Genomic DNA, 25697 nt, shown 5'->3' with positions numbered 1-25697 from the left:
ACACCTGTGAATATATGTGTAGGAAAATGATGTATACACTAGATTTTCAAAAACATATACATAAATATACACTACAGTGACATCTGGCGCCGTTTTTTTAAGACATTTTTACTTCCGCATCAAAAAAGCTTCCCCGCGTGACCTCCCGCATGTGATGTAACAAAGGGGAAACAAGGGGGAGAGCGGCCGGTGTAACGTATTAATAAGCATGGATCCCAATGCTAGTTTCGACACAGAAGACACAGAAGAAGTTGAACATGTATATTCGAATGCATATGACGGACCACAACCTTATAATTATGAGCCTGCTAGGCGTCCAAGAGACCAGGAGCAGCCAAGGATTAGAAGAAATAACAGCCATCGGAGAGAAATTGAGCTGTGGTGTGAGGAGAACCAGTGGATAACTGGGCAGCTATCTTGGTGAGTGACCGGCGTTAGCTACAGAATGTTAGCTAACGTCACATCACAACATTGTAAAGTTAGCTATCATATATCAGGCTATAACTAAACTAGCATTGATAATATAGTAACGTTACTTGCAGGACTGTTGATACTGATCCATAACAGAAACGAATGCGCAAGTATCAGCCGTATCTCGCGTTACCTAATGCAAATCCACACTATGTTACGGTGCTGTACCGGAGGGGAGAGAGAGAGCAGCAAAGGGGGGGAGAGAGATGTAATACGGTTTCCTGATAAACGTTACCTAATGCAACTCCACACTACCTTCGGAGCTGTACCGGAGGGGAGAGAGAGAGCAAGGAAGGGGCAGCTATCTTTGGTGAGTGATCGGCGTTAGCTACAGAATGTTAGCTAATGTCACATCACAACATTGTAAAGTTAGCTATCATATATCAGGCTATAACTAAAGTAGCATTGATAATATAGTAACGTTACTGGCAGGACTGTTGATGAGCTACACATATTTACATTAGAATATCAATATACATTTCGTCACAGACGCAGCATTGAAGTCCCGTCTCTTTGTCTGCACAAAACGAACCCAGGACCGAAAGCTAGCTAGCTTTCTTTTCCTGTTAGGGAAATAGTGGACTCGATGTCCTGACAGGCTGGTATTTGTGCAACCTGCACAAACACAATACTGCACCATGATTACAAATGGTGAAATACAATGTAAAACTACCGAAAAATACCAGCTCACTAAAACACAACCGCTCAACACAACTACTAACTATTCCCGCGGTCAGAGAGCGGAGATGTGTCCCCTATGTGATGTAATATGACGCATTTGACGTATGACCTTAAAAAAAAGCAGTTTTTAAGAGCAGAGCTCAAAATTGCTCCTTTCCCTCTGAATTCCTGCCCTTATGTCTCGTAAAACATATCAAATCCTGCATTCACTTTTTTAATTGTAATTTTCAAGCAAGTTTAAGCATAAATGTAGAAAAAAAAAAAAAACCTGCAAGTTGCTCTTTAAGATTTCGTGGGTTTTATCAGAAGTGACCTGAAACGCCCACCTCACATATTTGAGATTTGGTTGGAGTCACGCAAATTGTTAACAAGCTGTGGCCTGAGATAGAGGCTCCTCTGGTCTTCTTTCAACAACAGGAACACCAAGTCAATTCTGACTCTGGTGCGCAGAGACTCACCTTAAGGTCAAGTACCGTCATGAACACATCAGTCCCATTGGTAACGGATAAGTGCCCTCTCAAATGCCTGAGCGGTACACATGAGTTCCCATCACGTATTCTGCTCAATCTTCCTTGGGGCTGTGGGTCAGTGAGAAGGTTTATACATTTGCATTTCACTTTTAACACACTAAGAAGTTAATTTGACTGTCAAATATTTGTTTTCAGCAAAAATGCAAGTTCCAACAGCTCAACTCGGCCAAATCTGTAAAGAATGCAACTTTACACAGAGAATCAGCTGTTCTGCGTAAATACTGCTTTAATATTCAAGAGTCTGGATTATGAGTGACGAGCAAATAACAGTTATTATTTATTTTTCACCTGCAGATTATTTTCACAATAATTGTTGTGCCAGGAAATAAAGAAAACAATTTCCAAAATGGTATTGCCAATGCCGTTGGTGACAAAATTATTGTGTAGTCCAACCAACATCCAAGATATTTGGATCACTATTATATTCGACAAACAGAAGCACTTAATCCTCACATTTGGAAAGCTGGAAACAAATTGAAAAAACGACAACTTTCCAAATGTTTCCTTCTCTGTTTATACTTGCACTGTTTGCTGTTACTTATTTTATTATCAGTGCTTCTACACGTTTCTTTCCTTTGCTCATTACATATGACTGCAGTACAAAGCATCTATTAACACTTTTTTTATATGATCTAAAAGTTTTAATAACATAATTGTGTGTCGAGCTGTAGGCTCTGTTAAATGATTTTTAATGCACGGTACGTACTCCTGGAACTGAAGTGTTTACAGAGGAAAGTCTGCAGCTGCTATTGTTGTGATGCTGCAGTGTTGTTGTGCTTTGGCTGTGTTGCCGTTATAGACAACATGTTTGTTTTGTAACCTCTTAAAATGAAGTGATACCGAATGCCTACTATGATTTGGTCTTACAACCTGCTGTAAAACAAATCATACCTAGCTGTGTATTCAATACTGGGCTGTGTGCAGTACTTATTAAATGACATAGGCCAAACAAATACATTTGATGGGCCTAAGTACCCTTCTCTACGTCAATCTGACAATCCCCGCCCCTCCTGTTAATGTGCGGTGACCAGTGTTGGTTACTGTAACGCAACTACTTTTTGCGGTAACTAATAGCGTTACTTCTCCCTATTCCCATTAAGTAACGCCGTTATAGTTACTGTGATTTAAATGGGTGCGTTACTGCGTTACATCCTGTGATGGAACTGAACCGAATCTCCCTGCGGATGTAACTTACAGGCGAATACAGCGATGTCCTCTCACAGCACCATGGAAAAGTGAAAGTAACCACAGGGGAGTGATGATTGGTTAACGCGGGGTAACATTTCAGGGTAAGCCAATCAGAGACAGAGTTAGGCGGGTCTTGCCTTATGGGGAAAATACACACACGAACACTTGCTAATGCACGCACACACACACACACACACACACACACACACACACACACACACACACACACACACACACACACACACACACACACACACACACACACACACACACACACACACACACACACACACACACACACACACACACACACACACACACACACACACACACACACACACACACACACACACACACACAATGGCAGATGCAAGTACCAGCGAGAGCAGCAGCGCATTTGCAACTTGGAAATATAACCACTATTTTCAATTTGTGGGGATAAAGGACGCAAAAAATCTTACGGTAAACTGTGTGCAGGACAGAAAGCATTGTCCACATCGAAAAACAGCAATGCCAATCTCCTGAAGCACCTAAGTAATGTACATGGGGCAATACAACTAGTCGCCAAAGACCCCACCGTCTCAACTACCGGCAGTGACCCAGATGGCGCAACACCATCTAAACAGCCAAAAAACAATTTTTTTTAAATCGCCGCATGTCACCCAGAGTCAACTAAACAGATTGATTGCCAGGTATGTTGTTGAGGACATGCTGCCCATCGCAACGGTTGAGTCTGTTGCCTTCAGAGAACTAGTCAGCAAAAAACAACACAAAAACTTTTATTTTTATTGTTATTATTTTTAAAGTAAAGTAACTTGTTACTTTTAAAATGTAGCAACTAATAAAGTAATTAGTTACTTTTTTGAGAGCAGTAACTATAACTATTACTAGTTACTTTTTAAAAGTAACTTGCCCAACACTGGCGGTGACACACCAAGCCTTTTGCTTGTCTCCATTTCCATTATTTTAAATTGCTGCTTTTCTCTCAACCTCTCTTCAGATATTTAGTTTGTCTCCTCTCTGCCTGATGAACTCATCATGCATAGAATATTCTTCTCCTGTCCCAATAACACCAGGTATTTTGGCTCGCTCGAGAGCTGACAGCTGTGTTGAAGATAAAGTTGTTGTGAGGTCTTTAAACTTACAGCAGTATCTAAATACCTCACCAGTGCACGAGCAGCTCCGAGCTGCTGAGGTGGGGAGTGGCGCTGATAAATCTTTCATAGGCTCCGATATGGAATCTGGGCTGTAAATCACTCGCGACAGTCACCAATACAGTAGTGGATGGTTAAACCTGCTTTTCTAGTCTTGTAAATTCCTTTAGCCCGCTTTTGTTTATCAGTCCTGCAGGGCCTCTTATAAAGTGTAACTGTCCACTTAACTGTTTTGTAGACCACCCCTGCTCTTATAGTAGGACAAGCCTTTCATACACAGTTTAACAGTTAGGGTGCAGAGCAGACAGACGGGCTACTGACATGAACTTGAACCCACCAGGAGCGTGCATTGGTCCAATGTGTTAGCTGTTACATGATTCCTCAAACTGTTGCCCTGTTTGTTGTGTGTCGCCATTGGAGTGACCATAAAGTTGTTTAGGTTTGAAATGCGTGCTCTATTTTTCAGTCGAATGAAAAGCTTTTAGTCTAATTTAGTCTAATCAAAGCATTAAAAGGCGAGTGGTTCAAATGTCATTACTTATTTTGATGGCTTCAAGATGCTCGCAGTAATACATGCTGAAAATATCTGAAATCTAACTTCTTGCAGGCGCTTAAACTTAAATTGTGCACCAAAACTGAGTTAATACCATATATTTATATAATGTGTTCCCTTATTCGATCTGAAGTGTTTCAAAACTATACACTATACACTTAGTGAAATACTTTATAATAATTTTAATACTAATATTTTGTAACAAATGAATAAAAAAGAGATCTTAAAAATGAAGAAGAAGAATACTTCTGTTTGAACAATGCTGCGGTGGGTGTAGTTGAAGAGACAGCCTAACTAGAATGATCCAAACCATACTATACCAACATATTCGCTTAAAACAAACAGAGCTGTATTTTTCTAGTCATGCTCATTGGAGTGTCCATAAACACGGATATCCAGGACTGAGATTTGTTGTCAGGTTATATCATTAACATCCTGTGCTAGCAATTACCTGAATGCTAATAAATATTTGATGTGGTTCGTAATTGTATCTCCGCTCAGTATAACCGCCACTGTCTGGAGTTCACTTTCTATTCTACAAATCAGTCTGACCAAGTAGTTGAAGAGTAGTAGTACATTCATGAATGTTAATAGCGGATAGGGAATGTTAGGTTCGTAAAATCAGTTAAATGTGTAGGCAGTTTGCGGAGACAAGTGATTTCAACACGTTTTTTGTAATACCATTTCAAACGACAATAAACAGGATTTATTTGAAAGTGACAGTAATAAAACTACTCAGAGATTCTGTATGATAATGTTTTAAGACTTGGAAAAATATTCCCTTATTTGCATGGAATTGCTTCATTGTGTAATTTTTCTGCAAAGAGCCGGCCAATCTGTATCATCATTTCCTCTGACCTCGGAGCGGTTCAGCATCCTCCTCTTCTCTCACTCACATCTCTTCTTCTGTCAAACACGCCTCTCTCCCTCATGTGTCTCTCTCCTCGCGTACTTGTTTTGCTACCTTTACTCATGTTTCTCTTGTCTCTGTTTCCTCCCCCATTAAAATGCAGGAACCCGTCCACTGCTTTCTACCAGGCTTTCCGGCCTAACAGATTACGAGGGTCAAAGCCTGTCAACGATAGGTATGAGCTCGGGTGTGTTTACGTGTGTGTGTGTGGCCTAGCCTGCCTGGCTAAACCAGACCTGCACCCCTTGAACCCTGAACCCTGATCCCTGTGCACCTTGCAACAAAATGTCTATGTTGACTGAGCTGTTTATGTAGTTTTGGAGTGTCATTTTTCTGAAAACCCATCAGTAACCACTGTCAAAAGGGTGAGACATCCATTTCCTGACTAGTTGGATTTGTTTCGCATTTTTGTTTTATACAAGTGATGTTGTAATTCGACCTGTTTTGACACCTCGTGTTCCAAGTTCCAACCTGATTGCAGTTGAATTCTTCAGAGCCACATTTTTTTGTATACTCACTTGACACATTTGATTTGATTTAGAACAGTACACTTCATTTCAAGTTTAGGATTTTGATTTCCCCTTGTGATGGACAAGCCTTAGATAAGGAAACACTAAATGTCAATGGAAAATAAGTGATAGACTTTGTTAAAGTAATAAAAAGTTTAAATAAAACAGAAGTGTTTCATTATATTCTAATGTGTACGTCATGCTAATTTCAAGGATAAAATGCCAGAGGAAAAAATGTGCTATAAAACTTATCACATGAAGACTAGGTAATGGAAAAACATTCTGATGTCAGCAGCTTCATCGTTGCATTCAAAAGAAATGAATAATGATATCTCTTATATGTGAAATGCATGGTTAGAGTATGGCACTGTCGGAAGCGTCCGGCCACAGTCTCTGTGACACTTTGAGCGCGTGGCCCGTCACGAGGATTCGGTGCTCGGGTTTCTCGTGCCCCGATGACGTGTGCAGCGCAGCGCCAAGGGGATTTCAGTGCTGCAAATAGCATATCACAGTGAGAGAACATGACAGAGGTTGTGTTGTATTACGTCATATTCTCTGAAGTCCGTTTTTATTCTCCGATGATAAGCTAGTCAGTAATAACTTTATTGAGTCAGGGAACTGGAATACTATTTGTCAAGTAAACGTAAGGTGATGATAAATCTGCAACAATTGGTCAAAAAATTATTTAAAGATTTAAGAAATTATCGTATGCATTTCTCCTTTTTGTATGATCAGTAATTTATAAAGAACTTTAAATACATACTTTGGTTCTTCGTAAACTTACTTCTCAGTACTACCCACTGCCATCCAGGCTTTTGAAGAACAGAATTTCTTTATTTTTAAGTGCTCTGTTAGTCTTCTTTGACATCCTTCCTGCTAAGAAATATGGAGCACTTTTTTGACATGTCTGAGTTTGCTTTTAACACAGATCATACTGTGTACTTTGGCACAAAAAAAAACAACCAAAGTTTCCTAATCTCATAGACGTTAAGTTGCGTTACTAATTGATTGTTCATTATTGTAAAACATGTGATAACCTGTTGAGTAGCGACAGTACTATAGGGTAACACCCTGTTGGTTTTTCACTTGAAAATAAATATGTCCATGATTAATGTGTGGTTTGCATTAGTCACTACCACGTTTGATTCCCATGTAATTTCTCATGGAGGCTGATTGGAGTCCTAACTCTCTACCATGGATATTTAATTGGCAACCAACAAACAGAGGCAAACAAACTAATGATTTATGGTGGAATTTTAGGTTTGTTGTTGGCCTGTCAAGTCATGAACTTGTATACAGTGGGGCAAAAAAGTATTTAGTCAGCCATCAATTTTGCAAGTTCTCCCACTTAAAAAGATGAGAGGCCTGTAATTTTCATCCTAGGTACACCTCAACTATGAGAGAAAAAATGAGAGAAAATCCCATTGTCTGATTTTTAAAGAATTTATTTGCAAATTATGGTGTAAAATAAGTATTTGGTCACCTACAAACAAACAAGATTTCTGGCTCTCACAGACCTGTAACTTCTTCTTTAAGAGCCTCCTCTGTCCTCCACTTGTTAACTGTATTAATGGCACCTGTTTGAACTCGTTATAAGTATAAAAGACACCTGTCCACAACCTCAAACAGTCACACTCCAAACTCCACTATGGCCAAGACCAAAGAGCTGTCAAAGGACACCAGAAACAAAATTGTAGACCTGCACCAGGCTGGGAAGACTGAATCTGCAATGGGTAAGCAGCTTGGTGTGAAGAAATCAACTGTGGGAGCAATTATTCGAAAATGGAAGACATACAAGACCACTGATAATCTCCCTCGATCTGGGGCTTCACGCAAGATCTCACCCCGTGGGGTCAAAATGATCACAAGAACGATGAGCAAAAATCCCAGAACCACACGGGGGGACCTAGTCAATGACCTGCTGGGACCAAAGTAACAAAGGCTACCATCAGTAACACACTACGCCGCCAGGGACTCAAATCCTGCAGTGCCAGACGTGTCCCCCTGCTTAAGCCAGTACATGTCCAGGCCCGTCTGAAGTTTGCTAGAGAGCATTTAGATGATCCAGAAGAGGATTGGGAGAATGTCATATGGTCAGATGAAACCAAAATATAACTTTTTGGTAAAAACTCAACTAGACGTGTTTGGAGGAGAAAGAATGCTGAGTTGCATCCAAAGGACACCATACCTGCTGTGAAACATGGGGGTGGAAACATCATGCTTTGGGGCTGTTTTTCTGCAAAGGGACCAGGACGACTGATCCGTGTAAAGGAAAGAATGAATGGTGCCATGTATCATGAGATCGACTGACAACCTCCTTCCATCAGCAAGGGCATTGAAGATGAAACGTGGCTGGGTCTTTCAGCATGACAATGATCCCAAACACACCGCCCGGGCAACGAAAGAGTGGCTTCGTAAGAAGCATTTCAAGGTTCTGGAGTGGCCTAGCCAGTCTCCAGATCTCAACCCCATAGAAAATCTTTGGAGGGAGTTGAAAGTCTGTGTTGCCCAGTGACAGCCCCAAAACATCACTGCTCTCGAGGAGATCTGCATGGAGGAATGGGCCAAAATACCAGCAACAGTGTGTGAAAACCTTGTGAAGACTTACAGAAAACGTTTGACCTCTGTCATTGCCAACAAAGGGTATATAACAAAGTATTGAGATGAACTTTTGTTATTGACCAAATACTTATTTTCCACCATCATTTGCAAATAAATTCTTTAAAAATCAGACAATGTGGTTTTCTGGATTTTCTTTTTTCTTTTCATTTTGTCTCTCATAGTTGAGGTATACCTCGGATGAAAATTACAGGCCTCATCTTTTTAAGTGGGAGAACTTGCACAATTGGTGGCTGACTAAATCGTTTTTTGCCCCACTGTAAGTATGCCCAATCAAAAAACGCTATGGCAACAATTTTCAGGTCAACTCCAAGGACTATGATTCTTACGGTCATATTTCCCCAAAATTATCATTTGTATTTGACTAATAAGTCACTTTTGAGCCCCTGATACTTCCTTTGACTAAACTGATCTCATCTAAATAGTATGATCAAATGTTATGTTTGGCATGGCTTCAAATAACTAACACTGTCAAAAGGTACTGATGCTAATGTATTTTAAATTTGTTTCAGTGGTTTATATTGGATTAAGCAGCAGTACAGTTTCTTTTTTGGGATTGTTTTATTTCAGAGTTGTGATCAAATAGAAATAAGCATTTATATAATTGATATATTACCGTACACTGCGTGATAAGAGACCATGGGAATATCCTAGTTTATCTAATATCTCCTGGTTTGTGACAGCGGTTTTTAACTAAACAAACATAATTAAATGAATGAGATGTAACTGTCATGAGTCAGTAGATGTGGTTTCAAAAGCACTTTCATGGCATTGTGTTGAACCAACGTCCAAATGACTCTTTCAAAGTGAGCCGGTCTATATGAGAGGTGAACATGAAAACAACAGTAGCAGTTGAGCAACTTTGTGGTGCCGCGGCTGGCAAAAGATTTAACGCTTTTTTTTGTTTCCCATCCAACTCATGTTTGCCTGCGGGCTCTGTGACTAACTGCAGCTTTATTCAAAACGTTCAACTAATCACACGTAAAGCTGACGAGTCGCCTCATTCCACCACCCTTTGTCATGCGCCAGCTTTACTGCAAGGTTAGACTTGTTTGAAGTGAAGAAAGGATTGCACATAAACAGTTTGAGGGGATACAGGAGCATTCCTGGAAATGATTGCTTTGTGAAAAATGTAAAACCTCAACTGGGCAGCTTGCCATCACTTCACTTCTTTTTGCCATCAGTGGGAAAGTTTCTACCAAGTTATCATCAAAACGCAACTCTTTATCTTTACAATGCCACATGCCTCTTGTAAATGACTCCACAAGCAATGGATTAAGTATATCAGCCCTAACTGAATTTTAAGTTACACTCTGCATTTGTAAACATTCCAGGAAAGCAATTTGTTGTCTGCTGAATGAAATCACTGTGATTCTGTGATTGGCCCAAACTAAAGCAGCAGCAGCCCTTTTACTGCCCTCGGCCCATAATCTACTTTATGATTACGGAGAATAAAGAAAAGGCAGATTTATATTCCGACTGAGCACACTTGATCAGTGGCCCCAAGCTCAACTTCGGAGAGTTATTTGATCCAGGCCAGGTACACGGCCACTATTTACGACAGGGAAGCAAGCATGGCATTATTGGGACGAGGAGGCGGAAAGCTGAACGTGGGAAAGCTGCAGATTCACTGATAGAAAAGTACTCGAGTGAACTTGGTTTTTCAAATGAAGCTGCTTTCAGAACAATGTGTTTATTCAACGTCTGTTAATGAATATTAACCTAATATGGGTATTTTGCTTGTGATGGACTCAATTAGAGTCCCCTTTCCTCAATACCAATGGAAAACAGACTCACAAAAACATTCTGTAATTGCTAACAGGCCTAGGCTCATAACCTCAGAGAACCTAAACCAATTCAATTTTTGGGTCTTTCTTAAAAGCACACACAACAGTAAGTACATCATTTTGAACGGATTACTCAGCGGTTATACGGGAGGCCCACTCCCCCCACCCCCCCTCTGGCAAAATCACTAACTGCTGAGCTTTAAAGGACATGATGTGACTTGACATTATGCAAAGCTCTGACCGACTTAAGGAGGCTTTTCTTTTAAATTCAGGGAGAAATTGATCAATTACATCATATCATATTTTTACCGCTTACGTGACAGACATGAGGTCTGTCACGTAATCGGTAAAAATATGATGTAACATGCATCCTGTCAATTCATCTTCAGAAACTTTGCCGTCTTTTTACCTTTTTTATATAACCAGGAAAGGTTTGCTGACCACACATGCCTCTTTCAGCATCCTCTTACTTCACTCTCAGTTAGTTAGAGGAATTCACACCTGGGAGATACCTAATATACCCACAGGCATCTACTGTTCGCCATTAACATCCCCTCCGGCCTGCAGTCAAACACTGCACTATTACGCACATGCATAGTTGATGAAGAAGGGGAGCCAGTTTCGCATGGCACCTCCAACTCCATTTCAATTTCAAAAAGTTGACCTTCTGGTCTCAAACTCTATTTGTATCTTTATGATAACTTCCCAGCTGCGTCTGTGTGTAATGTCAAGTCGAGCTTTGCAATAGCCAGAAAGTGTGAAAGACAACGACTCAGTCATGCTTTAGGCCTAGTGTTTTTGCAGCATAGTGCCTAATGACATTACTCTGACCCAGACGCTTCACTTCAGAGAAGATGCCCAAATGAGGCTAAGTCCTTGATCCTGTGATAAATGCTCTGCTGAATACAGAGGCTCGTTAACAGTCAGGTGCCAGGATTTTCCCATTAAAGCCTCAGCAGTTACACTATTACTTTTAACACATTCCAGTGGGGGTCTTAATCTACATTAAGCCAAACAAGTTGCCAAGGCCCAAATCACTCTGGGAGGGGAAGGAAAAAGTAGTGAAATGTGATATGGAGGCACATGGTGCATGCTGATGATCTGGTTTTAGGCGGTGATTATTTAAGGCCTGTGGACCCTTGCCCTGGATCCCCCACTGGGTTTGCAGATGTAGTTTGATGGTCCCATTACTGTGAGACTTTGGGATTTATAATTTCTTCGGGTGCTGTAAGGGTGGCTCGGCAACAACTAACAAACATCCCTGCTGGCAGAAATTTGAGCCTCTTAAAAAAGCTGAAATAATTAAGCCTTCCATGAGACATTTTAAATGAACGACGATGATCCGCTGTGTCATGATTTCAGATCTTATCGTTGCCTTTATTAAGCCCCTGAGGGTTTTGATTCTTTCTCATGCTCTCTGACGTCCGGTTCATCCACTTCATGGTTTCCTATAAATGTCCATGTCTCGAAGGAGGAAAGGCTGGTGGGCTTTGAGTGCGGTCCGTAGGGTCTGGGATTGCGTAACAGTCAAGGAGCCGCGTGGGACAGTTCCTCTGGTTTGTTTACCAGGAAGCTTGGTGGCAGCAGACACACCTATTCATGGCTCTGAGTTAGTGCTGGACAAATACAACCTCAATCTCCAGACAAGAGGTCTCAAAGGTCTGACATATTTTGTTTAGTCTCTATTGTGTCACCCTTCATGTAGAGGACACGTCCCGACAATACAGCCTCTGAAAAATGTTCAGAAGCGCATTAATATACCTCCAGCATCCTGCAATTGTCACCATTGTTTGAAGCTTTCCAGTTCACATAATTTGTTAAAAGTTCAAATGCTTTGTGTTGTGACTATTTCAGCGCAACATGCAAATTTCGCTCTGTACGGGGAATTTAAAGTATTCCTCATGTCAGCGTTTCCGCCAGGGGGGCGTCTTGCCGTCATTTGACGTCCTTATTCAGCCCTGAACGTGAGTCGAGGGCGTCCAAAAAATATTAATAATTCGAGAGAAGATCGAGAGTTTTTATCGCTTGAAATGACGAAAAGGAAAAAGGACAAGGACATCCCTCTGTTGGAGGGGCAAATGAGTCTGGTGGGATTATTTTCGGAGTATTGAAGATCGAAGCACCAGAGCCTCGCAGCGGTGAAACTGAGGCTCCGTGGTTAATTGTGGTAACATGAAGAGCCGTTTGGGAGCCGAAACAGCCGGCGCTTTAAGAGAGCCGAGCAAAGAAATCTGGCTCACTAACGTAAAAACACAGTAGGCCTATCTATAAGGGACGGCTCAAGTCAAAATACCCCCCCCCCCTCGGGGTGGACGCTCTCTCAGCCCTGGTCTGGCGGAAACACTGCCTCATGTATCGTGAGACTATAATTAGGTCTTTTCTCAGGTGTCAGGTGATTCGTTTGAATCCTGACTAGGGTGTTAATGGCCTTTAGGTTCCTAGTTTCACACTATGCAAAATATAATTTTACTAGCACCGACAGTAAGTAAAATATAAGATCTCAGTAGTTTTATATGGCAAGATTGAACGGCAAAAATGTGTACACCCTAGATCAGTGGTTCTCAAACCAAAAGAAATCAAAAGAATTCAGCCAAGTACCCCCTGGATCAGCGTAAAAAAACAATTTGTTAGGGAAAATATGCCTAGAGGTACAGTAAAGTGCTGCACCATCTGTGTCTGATTGATTAAAACAACAACATTGTAACTGAGAAACACTTAAATGATACATTTCTAATGTTTACAATCCATCACTAAATTCATGGCAAACCAATTTTAACATCATGCAATAACACTAAGACGACATTAGTTGCCTTGAATTGATCTTTTTAATAAGTTGTACTTACAATGTAGTGGGAAACATGGGCTTGAGCTTCACTGAGGATCTTTGTCATTCCGACAGGGAGGCAACTGCAGTTATTACACTTCGCCTTTTGAAATGTGTAATTCTGTTAATATAAAACCCACACTGCTCAAATTTCGTTACTTTTCCTAAAATGTGTATATTTATTTATTTATTTTGGGGGCGTGGGGAATGAAGAGAAAAAAAGATATGAGCATTTTATGAGCATGGGATTTTGACCCCTCATATAAACATATGCATAATGCTGCGCTATACTTTGCAGCCACAAGGCGTTGCCAAGCAATGCTTATTGCTTAGGTCCTTTGATAAGCAGGCGGTCATATATAATTAACTAGAACTAGCTAGATCTGATAGATTTGGACATAAACGCGAGTGAAGTATAACAGGACGCGAGAGAGATCAGAGATCAGATCAGCTGCTGCTAACGGAGAACACGCAGCTCTTCCAGATCAAAGATCCCCCGCTGGGACGGACCGTTGAGCGGAGCAAAATGCACTAAGAGTTAGACCTAATACACTTAGCTAGTTCATCTACTATGGAACTAGCTAAACTAGAAATATATGTATTCTTTTCTGTTGGGTCACTTATTACAGGTTCAGCGAGCTGCACGAGACTGACGGGCTGTCAGGAGAGGGAGAGGAAAAGAGAGCACCCAGTTTACTTTTCCCATTTTATTATCCAGAATCACTAAACTTTTGAATAAAGTAGTTAATCTACTATTAGTAGTTTGTTTAAATGCATTACTTATGTTGTTTTTTCTCTATTAACATAAAATAAATCTCACGTACCCCCTGCAGTACCCCAATGTACCCCTAGGGGTCCGCGTACCCCCATTTGAGAACCACTGCCCTAGATGTTAAGTTTTTGATTGAAAAAAATAGCACTGAACAGAGTTATATTTCTAAAGGGAACACTTCACGAGAAATGTTAGATTTGTGTTTTGTTTTTTATAGTGAGCTTTTCATGGAAAAACAAAATCAAGTGCTGTCATGATCTAATTTATTTAACTAGCTGGGTAAACACGATGGGCTCTGCCCTGTAGAGAACGCCCTCCTGAAAAAATACAGATTTTGTTATCAGAGAACGCTCTCTCTGATCATTATTTGTGTGCAGTGGTTTTAACCTCTACAGTAAGTCTAATAGAAAGCCCACTTTCAGTTCTCTCAAACTTTTTACAAAACATGTCACATTTCTTTTTTTATGTAAAGCATTACTCCTGACCCTGCAGAATAAAAATATCAAGTTTCACTTTCTACATCCACAACTATGAACAGTCAATCAAACAAGGGTCATACAGACTGTATGCCTGTGGACATTTAATGACTCTCTTTAACAGATATAACGAAAGGACAGCTTTGTAAAATGTCCTCCCAAAAAATAAGCTTGTTGTTTATTTCTCCCATGACAATTACTTGTTTGAGATAATCTAGGATAAACAAGATTTAACATGATTCTCTTGCCTGAAGCTGCTCTCTGCTTTTTCAATGAAGCTTTGTTTCCGAGCTAGTTGGAGCCTCTACCGACCTCATCTGGCGTAGCCGCTGAACTGCTTTGTTTAAAACAAATGGCATGAGCTAGGCTACAAAGCAGCTCTCTGCGTCTGAAAGTGAGTGCAATTCTCTGTTGTTACAGCCCCCCCCCCTCCAGCCATTGTTATGAAATACAATTACCAAGGCAGTGAGGGATGTGGGGGTTATCACTGAAGGGCTGAGGTCTAATTGACTCAGCTGTCCCACCTACAGTGAGTGTGACAAAGCATACCAGTGCTTTGTCACAGGGACGTGTGCCGGTGCATCTGTGCCTCAGTGGAGAACACATCAGATTTCAGATTTTTTAAGACATCTTGTGAGGCACCCAGAGTCATGGAGGAGACAATATTTTGATACATAGAATAGATAAAGATTCATAAATGACGTTTTCTCTCTCAACAGTTGCATTTTGTGTGTACAGAATTCACGGCTCATTGTCAAACAGGGAACATGCCGGTGTTGGAAAGGGTCACTTCAGTCTGTGTAAAACCAAAAAACGGGACTGTTTTGAAAGCATTGAAGAACTTGACTGAGTGTTCACAGCGTGATGGTGACTATGACACAGATGTCTCGGTTTAGAGGCGCTGCCCCCGGGGCCGGAGGTGTCCACAGTTGGAATTTGCTGCCTTGTGGTTCTGGAGACTTTGTTTGGGGGTGTGTGAGTGCATGTGTCTCTGCTGCAGTCTGCGGGGAAGGCCCATGTTGAGGTTAACACAGCAAGCAGTCCTTATATAAACCACCACATGTCTTCCTTTTTGAATAAGATGTACAGTTGGCTTTATTTTTCTTGGACACTGACTGACAACATATTTGTTTCTTGTCCCGCAAACACTGCTCGTAACTCCTTCAGGCCACATCTCGAGTCACTTTACAAGCTACTTTGATCCGACCTGTAAGTCCCTCCCTGTTCTGTTATTGACAAAAACGCATTCCAGCTAATGCTTGTGAAATCCTCTCTTTCAGTGTACCGGATGTTTAACCTGTTAAGCCACATAGCCTGCTTTTTTTCCACAAAACTGTGTCTCAGGGCTTCTTAACATTTAACAACCTATAATGTGTCATACCCACTTAACAGGAAGAAACTCAGCTATCAGACGATATGAACCATTTTTACCGAAACAAAACACAACTCTAACGCCGAGCGTCTGAATTAGCACTAAGGGAAATAGTGCTAACGCACTTAGCACATAACTCACGGTAGAAATATTGTAGACTTCATCGAATCTGCACAAACATAATAACAGATATCATATGAAAGCTGAGATTCCACAGATTCCAATGGTGTAAGTATCAGAGGTGGGAGTAAGTCCTACATGTGCATGTCATGAGCAAGTCTCAAGTCTTGACCTCCAAGTATCAAGCAAGTCCCAAGTCACTGCGGTGAGAGTCAAGCAAGTCAAGTCAAGTCATTGCTCAGGTCAAGCAAGTCAAGTCAAGTCAAGTCATACGAAATTCTGATGAATAAGCCCAGTTTCCGCATTTAAATCAGTTAAAAGACAGTGGTTATGAAAATGGATTCAACCCACACTGATCTTCATTACATACACAGTTAATCATTTGAAATCTAATTTAGACCGATGACAATCATATTAGATTCATATTAACCCCAGAACCGTAGACAATATATCTAGGACTCAAAAAGTCTGTTCAAAAAGGCAGAATTCCAGGTAAGAAAATCATATGGCATTTGCCATTACAGATATTTAATTTAAATTTCTGTTAACACTAGAACCGCCAACAGCGTCAGCACCTACACAGATAATTTCCAAACCATTTAATTTGTTCCTCTTCATAATTTCCTAATAAACTAAGTAGGGCGATTTAAAACTCAGTTAATTGGGTAATTTAGAAATGGCTTCAGTTTATCATCATAACACATCAAAAAGTTCAGATTCATTTTACAATAAATCAAGGAATGATGCACTTCTACAAACAAAAACAACATAATTAAAAGATTTAAACAAACTACTAAAAGTAGATGAACTACATTATTAAAAAGTTTCCAGTAACTTCTGATAATAACACAGGGGAAATAAACGAGGCATCTCTTTTCCTCTCTCTCTCTCCTGACAGCCCGTCAGTATCAGGGTTAGTCATAATGAATCCTTTGGCGGTTCTAGTGTTCATTTACCCCGTTTTGTCTTCTCTTTGCTTAATCGATTTGAAACCAAGTCTAACGTAGCTTAAATGTAACGTTAGCTTTCTAGCTAACACAACACAGTCACGTAGCCTACCTTTCTCTGTGGTTTTTTTTGGGAGTGACGAATGAAGTTGGATGTTGTGGTGGTCCTGTCACTGATCTTTATGCTGCAGACCCTGCATACCGCTGTTCTCTTCTTATTAGCGTCATCGACAAAATAATCCTTGAATCCAAATTTAACTATTTTTGGGGTAAAGCTAGCCGCTGCCATGTTAACTGACACTCCTGCCGTCTAGTGGGTTGCCAGGTTTGCGCGCATGGCATTATAATCACGTTTTTCGAAAAAAACTAACGTAATATCCCATTAAAAAAACAAACGCAAATATTTAATTTTAAACAGTCAAGTCCTTTCAAGTCATCTGTCTCAAGCTTAAGTCAAGTCTCAAGTCATGAATACCAAGTCCAAGTCAAGTCTTTTATCAATGTTAGTCAAGCAAGTCTCAAGTAAAAAAATATGGGACTCGAGTCTGACTCGAGTCAAGTCATGTGACTCGAGTCCCCACCTCTGGTAAGTATCAACACTGTGCGACCAAAACTCGCGGCAGCGAAGGCAAAACCAGACAACACACAACTTGGCTTTACGGAGCCAAAATGGCAAATACGTCTTATCTTTGCTCTTTTCTGTTCAAAATTTTAGAAACTTCCCCTCGATTCTATTGGCTCTGACGGTTCAAAAGCTGTGTCAATCACCAAAATCGACCGATGGGTTCCAGAGACATGGCAAATACACCCAAATGACCCCAGAAGTGGGTTTTTTCTTCTAAACCTCTCTAAAAAGGTCAAATTTCACTTGTTTTGCATCAATCTTGATACATGGTACTTATTATATGTTATAGTTTAGATTCCTAAAGCTTTTTGTCTACTATCCCATCATTGAATGGTGGTTTTCACTATAAGTAATTGTTTTCTTTTGGACCGATCAATTTAACCCTTTTTAGAATTGAAGATATAGTGATTTGTTCTGGGAATGTCATTTTCGAGCCTGAGACCTGAAAAACAGGCTTGGGGCTCAAGTGGTTAAATGCTGAGTTCAAAAGGAGGTTCGCCTTGGTGTGTTGTCAGCAAGTCGCTTGTTGTGGAATGCAATTCATTCACGTTGCTGTCATCAGATCAATGTGAATGTCTCATGCTATACATTCACATCTAAATGTAGATGCCAGTTTTAAAACAATAGAAATTCAGTAGACAAACCAGCTGATATTTTTGGAATCTTATTTGCCTCATGTTTCATTCTTTGCTTCTTATCGAGAGAGAAAGAAGACTATAGAAATATTGGCAATCTGTTGTTCCTGTTTGAAAAATAAACTTTGATTTAATGATTGCAAACAAACAGGTTAGTACGGTTGAAACTGCCTCATGCATGACTGGCAAGCAAAAAACAAATGAAAAGACAATAACAATTCAACAGTTTAATAGAACATGTTTAAACCCTTTAAACATTATAAATACTAAAACAGCGTATATTATAAAGAACATAATAAATAGCAATAACATAGAATACAATTATAGAACTTAAATACAATAAAATAGGATGATAGTTTTAATTACGATTTTAAATGAATAAAGAAAACATGTAAAGGCCGGGCTTCAATGCTTCCAGCAGCTCTGAGCATTAAAACTAAAAGCTGACTGGCCAACATTTTTAAGTCTTGCACTTTGGAATAAGTGACATACTGGTGCCAGAAGACCTGAGGGGCCGCACAGGACCAAACACTGTAAGCATGTGAGACTTACAAGCCGCTTTAACAACCAGAGCTTTGAAAACCAGTTAAAGATTTCAAAAATCGACATGGAAACTGACAGGAAACCAATCTATGGACTTAAAAACAGGAGTGGGTCTGTTTTAGGTAGACCAGATAGAGAGCAGTACAGGAATCCAGCCAGCTCAATATAAAAGAGTGCATTTATCCCTCTGTGTCAATCACTGAGTGAAATGGTTGAACTTTAGCAACATTTTCAGGTGATAAAACGCAGATTTCGTAAGATGCATGAGCCTAAATCTTAAGATCCAAGTCAAAGACCACACTGAAGCTTTTTGCTTGTTAGCTTTGTCCAAGGGAATTTGGTGTTGCATCTAGTTTTTTCTCTACACACTACTGAACCTATGACTTAAATTGGTGGGTTTATCCAGGTTGGGCTGTAAAACTCTTGTGACATGCATTTAAAAAAAGGGAATAAATTAGTCTATATAACCATGGAAAGAGATGCATTACAAGTGCACTGAACAGTCAACATGTAGAAAAACATTATTGAAATAAAAGGCTAGTGAGATTAAGTTTTTTTTTTTTAATTGCTCATTTGTTTGCAAATGCTTCCAACTCTGGTTTGACAAGTTTCAACTTTAACATAAACAAACAAACAAACAAAAAGGAACAACCTGACTTCTTCCAGTGTATGCTAAACACACTCCTTTTTAACTAACGTTTTTCCTTTGAATAAAGTCTCATGTATGTCTGGGCTTGCACTGTATATTTGCTGGCAGACAGAATCATTGAATACTGTCATTAGTTTAGATTCTCCCATCAGTAAAATAAAGTGAGTAATTGTAAGGAGGGAGGCTGGACTCCGCCCCTTTTGCGTTCGCTCCATGTGACTGGCCAGAGTTGTAATACACACTCCGCTCAATGCAAACAAGAAGCACTCGTGTGTTGACACTCAGTGGAGTTGTATAGCAGTTTGACAGAAAGTTTGGGAAAACAGAAAAACATGAGCTGCATAATGAACTACCGACTACCCTGCTCTCCGGTAACTTCACCGACATATTCAGGGCGGTTCGTGCCTTACCGAGCCAGGAGCGCCAGGTAACTGACTTTATACAAGTTGTGTTCTATCGCTTTAGTTTACTGTCCTCTCCTCTCCTCGTAACAGTCTTTTTGTACTTCTTATGGTCTCTGCGTTTGCTTATGTTTATCCTTAAATATCTGAGTATGTTATTTAGATGTCTGAGCAATATAATAGTTATTCAATCTGAAAACGTTGTGGAAAACTCCCCCTGTACCAATGTAACTGACATGGTTGTAATCTAATCTGCTCTCGCTTTATGCCCCGCATGTTTGGAGTGTTTTGCTATCATCTGTTCGGCATGCAGGTCTACCCCCGAGTGAGTTATATATACATTTATAATATTATTCAATTAAATAGGTGAACATTGTTCCCAAAACATCACAAGGACCTCCAAAATAGACTCCAGCGTGCATGATGAGGTGCACGTAGGCTACAGCGCGTCGTGGGCAGCCCCCCCCCCCCCGGGCTGCCCACGAGTCCATTTTGGAGCTCCTTGTGATGTTTACCTATTTAATGGAATAATATTACTGTATACTTGTATATATAACTCTCTTGGGTTACTTAATGGTTTTGACGAATTTCCCAGTTGGGTGTTTTTGTCGTTTTAAAGCTCTACCCATCTCGTACGTTACATATTAATGTCACAAAAAGTGAATATTTAGCCAATTTCCCTGTCAGCTTCCATGACGTTTGTGGATAAAGGATGTTTCGGACACGGAGACATGCTTTCTCCATATTCATAGTACCCAGTTATACCGTCTGAGTATAGGATGGCTTGATTTAAGGAAACAGGTTTTCTGCATTTTGACTAGTTATAGTAAAAATGCGGTTATTTCTCTTTGGTATACCATGGGTTTATCACAAATAAACTCAATTTTCACATGATGTTCCCTGTGGTGTCCCAGCCTCGTTCAGAGCTCCGTCTAGCGGAGTGATCGCGTCAGTCTCCGGGTTTCCTCCCATCGAAACAGCAGATGTTTACCACAGCCTTATCTGTAGAGAAGGATAAACAGAGTTTGGGTTTGCTGTCTCCCCGGGAGGTTAAAAGTGAAACTGTGCATCGCTTTTGTTGTACGCTAATCTTTGGCTTGGCAGTAAGTTGACAATCTTTAGTTTTTTTCTGAAGTAGTGCGTTTTGTCTTTGTTGCTCTCGCTATAGGGGGAGGGGCTGGACAATGTTGCGCTGCTCTGAAGTGTGTTTTAGGAAACGTTCTAACGGAGCGGGATGCAGCGGCGTAGAGGCTTAACATTTTTGCTAAACCACGATAAAATGTGGTTGTTGACTGGAGAAAAATGAGATTTAAGAGACAAACGGGTCGCTGGCTGGAGACAGCAGCCGCACCCGAAACACACGTCCTGCAGGAGACGAGACACACTGCCTGTCTGGGATCTGCTTTCACTGCGGAGGAGTCCTGCACAGATGCAAGCTGATACCACCGCTTACCGCTGAAATGTCAATAGTCAATATTTCAACAATCTCCAGCGGCATTGTTATCAGGCTCTGTTTCTAAACGGAAGTATTTTTGGTTAAAGGTGTGGATTTAATTTCTTCCAATGTGCGATTACACTGATTCATACATGACACACTCTTGACTGCATGAGTTGAACACCTGTTTTTATTGAAGAAAGATGACATGGGAGGTACCAAAATCTTAATGGAAATGTACACCTTGTCCAATGAGTGTGTTTCCAATTGACTCACAACTTCACATTGGTCAGATAACAGGTGGGATTCTTTGTTGTCGACAACAATATCTGTATTCTCGTGTCAGGGTGAAGGCTAAATGCAGACATTTCAGTACGGAAATAGTTGGGCGGGAGGTCCCACGTTGGGAAGCAGTATTTAAATGTAATTATTTTTTTTACTTTTAGCCAATTTTAAGAACTTTGTTCAGACCACACAGAGGTCTCTAAATGTGGGTTATTCTTTTTCTAAAGTGCACGAAAAATAGTATGACTTTTTTTTGATCTCTTGGTTTAATCTCATATCTGTTCCTCATTCTCTGGAAAAATGTGATGGTTGATTCATTCATCAGGAAATGTGATTTGTTTCCTTCTGAAGTCCCAGTGAAATCCTCTGAGGTAACCTTTGGCCCTCAATGGAACAGATAATGTCTGTCGGTGGATGTGAAAGATACCTGATGCCTATCTAAAGTTTGTGATAGACATGAGATTGGTATCTTGTAACAACTGTCGTTCTTTCTCTCTACAGTGCATCCGGTGCCAGCATAGTTGCCATCGATAACAAGATTGAACAAGCAATGGTGAGTTTTACACAGCTGTAAAAGTTACAACACATATGGTTAAGTGACGCACTGTCTGACAGCTTGAACAGTGACCTGTTTCACTTGATTGGTTTCTGTGCCAATCTCTAGATGACTCATTAAACGATACGCATAAAACTAATCTGTGGCACATTTATTGTTATAGCAGGTATTAGGTTCCTAATGCTTCCGTAATTACTGTTCTGAACAACCAGCTTTCTGCAGTCTAGAAAAACACAATACATTACTTAGAATTCACCACCAGTTTGATTGACAGGTGATTTCCCCCCCTCCCCCCACACACACGTAACAAAGATATTTTAGCACACTGCAGATGTTGCCAAAAAGAGATCACACTTTTCCACTTTCATTTATGATATGTCATTGTTAGAGGATGAACTCTGCATGATTGTGTGCTAAATTTAGTTCCCCTTTTATCCTCCCTCTCCCTTTCAGGACTTGGTGAAGAGCCACCTGATGTATGCTGTTCGCGAGGAAGTGGAGGTGTTGAAGGAGCAGATCAAGGAGCTGTACGAGAGGAACTCGATGTTGGAGCGGGAGAACGCCGTGCTGAAGTCGCTGGCCAACACGGATCAGCTGGGCCAGCTCTCCAGTCAGCTCAACACGTCCGGCAGCACGTCGCCGCCCCTGCAGCAGCAACACCCGCTCGTCAACAACAACAACAACAACAACCCCTTAGCGCACCACGATGCAAGCCAGAGCATCCCTCAGCAGCCCAACATCACCTCGGCGTGATCCAATCTCCCCTAGTTAACACACCTCCCATGGACAGGAGTGGAAGATCCTGTTAGAAATGACAACAACTGCTACCGTCCCCTTAGCTTCATTAAGGCAAAAGTCTCGCCTCTGTGTTCAATATGCTCCATTTGAGTAAAAATCAACAACAGCAACATCTTTTATTTGCCACCAAGAGCCATGCTTCAATGTGTGCACCTTGCCGTCACTGGGCTTCCTGTTATTAAGACATTAACCACCCCTTAAAGTCTTATTCTATCCCTGCAAAGCTGTAGAAGAAGAAGAAGAAGCAGGGGAGGCGGTGCACACCATAAAACTGCATACTGTTCTTGGGCAAGAGGATGGGGTCAAACGGCACGGGGAGAGATTTGTTGGGGCAACAAGTGATAAAAGAGGGCGGGGCAGCGCAGTGATGAGGCTCCAGCAGGGACTGTCCTCCCAGTATCCCCAACCAAACATCACTCATGGGCTGGAAGAGGCCACAGAGCCGACGGAGAAGCTGGGGAGACGATTCGTCCTCCCTGAGCGGGGGGGGGAAGCCGGCGTGTGCTTCGGCTTCAGTGGGTCGAGTCGAGAGCCTTGGCTTCTTATATGCTGCAACAAAAGCTTGTGTTGCTTTCTCAGAGCCACCATACTTTGACATGAATCATTATACTTTTTCCATAGTTCAGTTTTAGTATTTGCATTTATTTATTTCAGGGCTGCTATTTTCATAATGTAAATGGACAATGTCTTGGAGATACTTATTAACAAACAAAAAAAATCTTTCTTTTTGGTATTTTAGAATCTGTCAGGTATTGAATTGGGTAGCCTTTTGCAAAATGTAGATCTCAATAAGTAGGCAATAATTTCCATCATAGAACATTTCTCATGAAATAATGCTAACACTAAAGCCAAGCTTACATTAGGTGAAATCCAGGTTTGAATGTATATTTTGTAAAGTATAAAGTATTAAGAGCAAGGAGGGTTTGTACAGGAGAACACCTGTTGTTAAGATGTGATGGGATGTTTCGATAAAGAAAACTATTAATTTACTTTTTTTCTAGACTTTGTCAAAACTAAAAATAATTTGAGGGTTTGGTTGGGTATAAAAAGCTGTGAAAAAAATTGTTCGACCTACTTTATAACCAAAGACGCAAAGCTGTGCAAGTCTTTTTTCTTTTCTTTTTTTTCTTTTATATATATATATATAAATGCACACTTTTTTTTCCCTACACTCTCCTTCCCTCTATTTGTTTTGCTGCCGTTCTGCATGTTCTGCATGATCTATAATCAAACCACTTTCTTACCTCGTGTTTTATCCAGCACTCTTATTTTATGTCAAGCTGTCAGTCTGTGAACGATTGTGGAAGGATTTATGAAAGAGAAAGGGAACAATGGGTGGAGTAAGTCAGTGAGGGAAAGAAAAAATGATGGCAAGGTGTTTGTCAGGGCCTTGTGCACAAAACAGTAGTCAGAAAAGGAGCCTTTCTTTTTTTTTCTTTTTTCGTGTTAATGCTGTTATGCAGACGCAGAGAAAAGGTTTTGTTACATTGCAGATTTTAATGTATTTAATGAATGCAGCATTTAGATCTCGATTGTAGTGTGCACTTTGCTTACAAAGATTTAAAAAATAGCAACAATATCTGCAAAAAAAATAGCAACAATGGAAACTATTGAGTATTTCACACTTTAAAGCTGGAACGCAGTTGATTGTGTGTGAGCATATTATGGGATGTCCTGTACGTGTCACGTCTTTTGTGCCTCCTGTGCCGTCGCCTGCTGTCGTCAGGCGAGTCGGTTTCTTTCTCTGTGGCTTAGAACCAAACCAAAATGCTTGGTAATTGTACAATCAGTCATCTTTCTATGGGACGTGCTCTTTGATTTCCTTTAGTTTTTTTTGCAAACAGGCTTATTTCTTTTCTCTTTATATATTTTTTCCTTTCATTTGAAGGAGATGCAGTGTACATGCCAAGTGTACTGTATGAAAGTGATCACTGAGCCTTGGAGAAAATATCTTAACAATGCCCTTGTAATGTGCTGTTCAAACAATTTTAGTTTTCAGTCAAAAATAAAATTACTGTTTTATTAAGAGAATGTCTTCATGCTTCTTTTATTCGCCTACCAGGTAAAACCTTCAAACACATGCCAAGAATACGATTACAGACATAGGCTTACAAAATACTGAAAATGTTCCTTTTATTCAAAGAAAATTATCTTTCGCTTTCACAAACATTTAATTTTTTTTACATGGTAAACCATCAACAAGTAAAATAAATACATTTGCTGGAGAAAGTGACATCAAAAATATACAGTGCAATACTTATCATTATATACAATTACATAGCAAATACAATTCAAATTTCTACAATTAAAACATTCAATCGAGTGTATACAGTAATCCTTTGTGCAAAGACTTTTTTTAGACATTGATATGATGAAAAACGAAATGTTTAAATTAAAAAAATCCTAATAAAAAGTATTGTACTGGTGGTTTAATCACAATCTATGAACAACAAATTGAGCAGAAAGCTTTAAATTCAGCTCAAATGTGAAACAACAATCTGAAGAAATGTCTAAATATCAAATTTTATTTACCTTTAGTAAGGATTTAATCAGTTATTAGGTATACGAAACATCTATAAATCTATCGCTTGGAAGATACATAAAACATGTAGAAACAAAGCTGAAAACTGGTATAGAGGAACGTGTAAAATCTGAAAGGATTTATCCTTAGTCACTCATCACCTATCCATCATGTCAGACATCAATGATCACTTCATACTTGGAAGAAAGGTTGTAATTTTCAAAGCAATGCCGGTATGTGAAATTATATCCTACATCACCCCCAAGCTGGCAGCCACTGCAGCCGTTGTTCATTTTAAAGCATGTCAACTCAAACATACTCATTAAATTGTCAGTG

At 40.2% G+C, this 25697-nt stretch overlaps 1 protein-coding gene across 2 annotated transcripts in view; it reads left to right on the top strand.

The window, feature by feature from the left end:
• The window catches only part of tsc22d2 (TSC22 domain family 2), a 39795-nt gene extending 14924 nt beyond the window's left edge, over positions 1–24871 (top strand). The window contains exons 2-4 of one of the 2 annotated variants that reach the window (XM_079653520.1): positions 5591–5662; positions 21988–22039; positions 22496–24871. In XM_079653520.1, coding sequence (XP_079509646.1) covers positions 5591–5662; positions 21988–22039; positions 22496–22795 — 424 coding nt within the window. In that variant the 3' untranslated portion in view covers positions 22796–24871. The remainder of the gene's footprint in view (positions 1–5590; positions 5663–21987; positions 22040–22495) is intronic. The other variant, XM_079653521.1, reaches the window with a different exon arrangement.
• The last annotated feature ends 826 nt before the right edge of the window (positions 24872–25697 follow it).

Source organism: Notothenia rossii, assembly GCF_949606895.1.
Source record: "Notothenia rossii genome assembly, chromosome: 1".
Lineage (NCBI taxonomy): Eukaryota > Metazoa > Chordata > Actinopteri > Perciformes > Nototheniidae > Notothenia > Notothenia rossii.
Note: the sequence above shows the minus strand (reverse complement) of the source record. Positions and strands in the feature narration are given on the sequence as shown.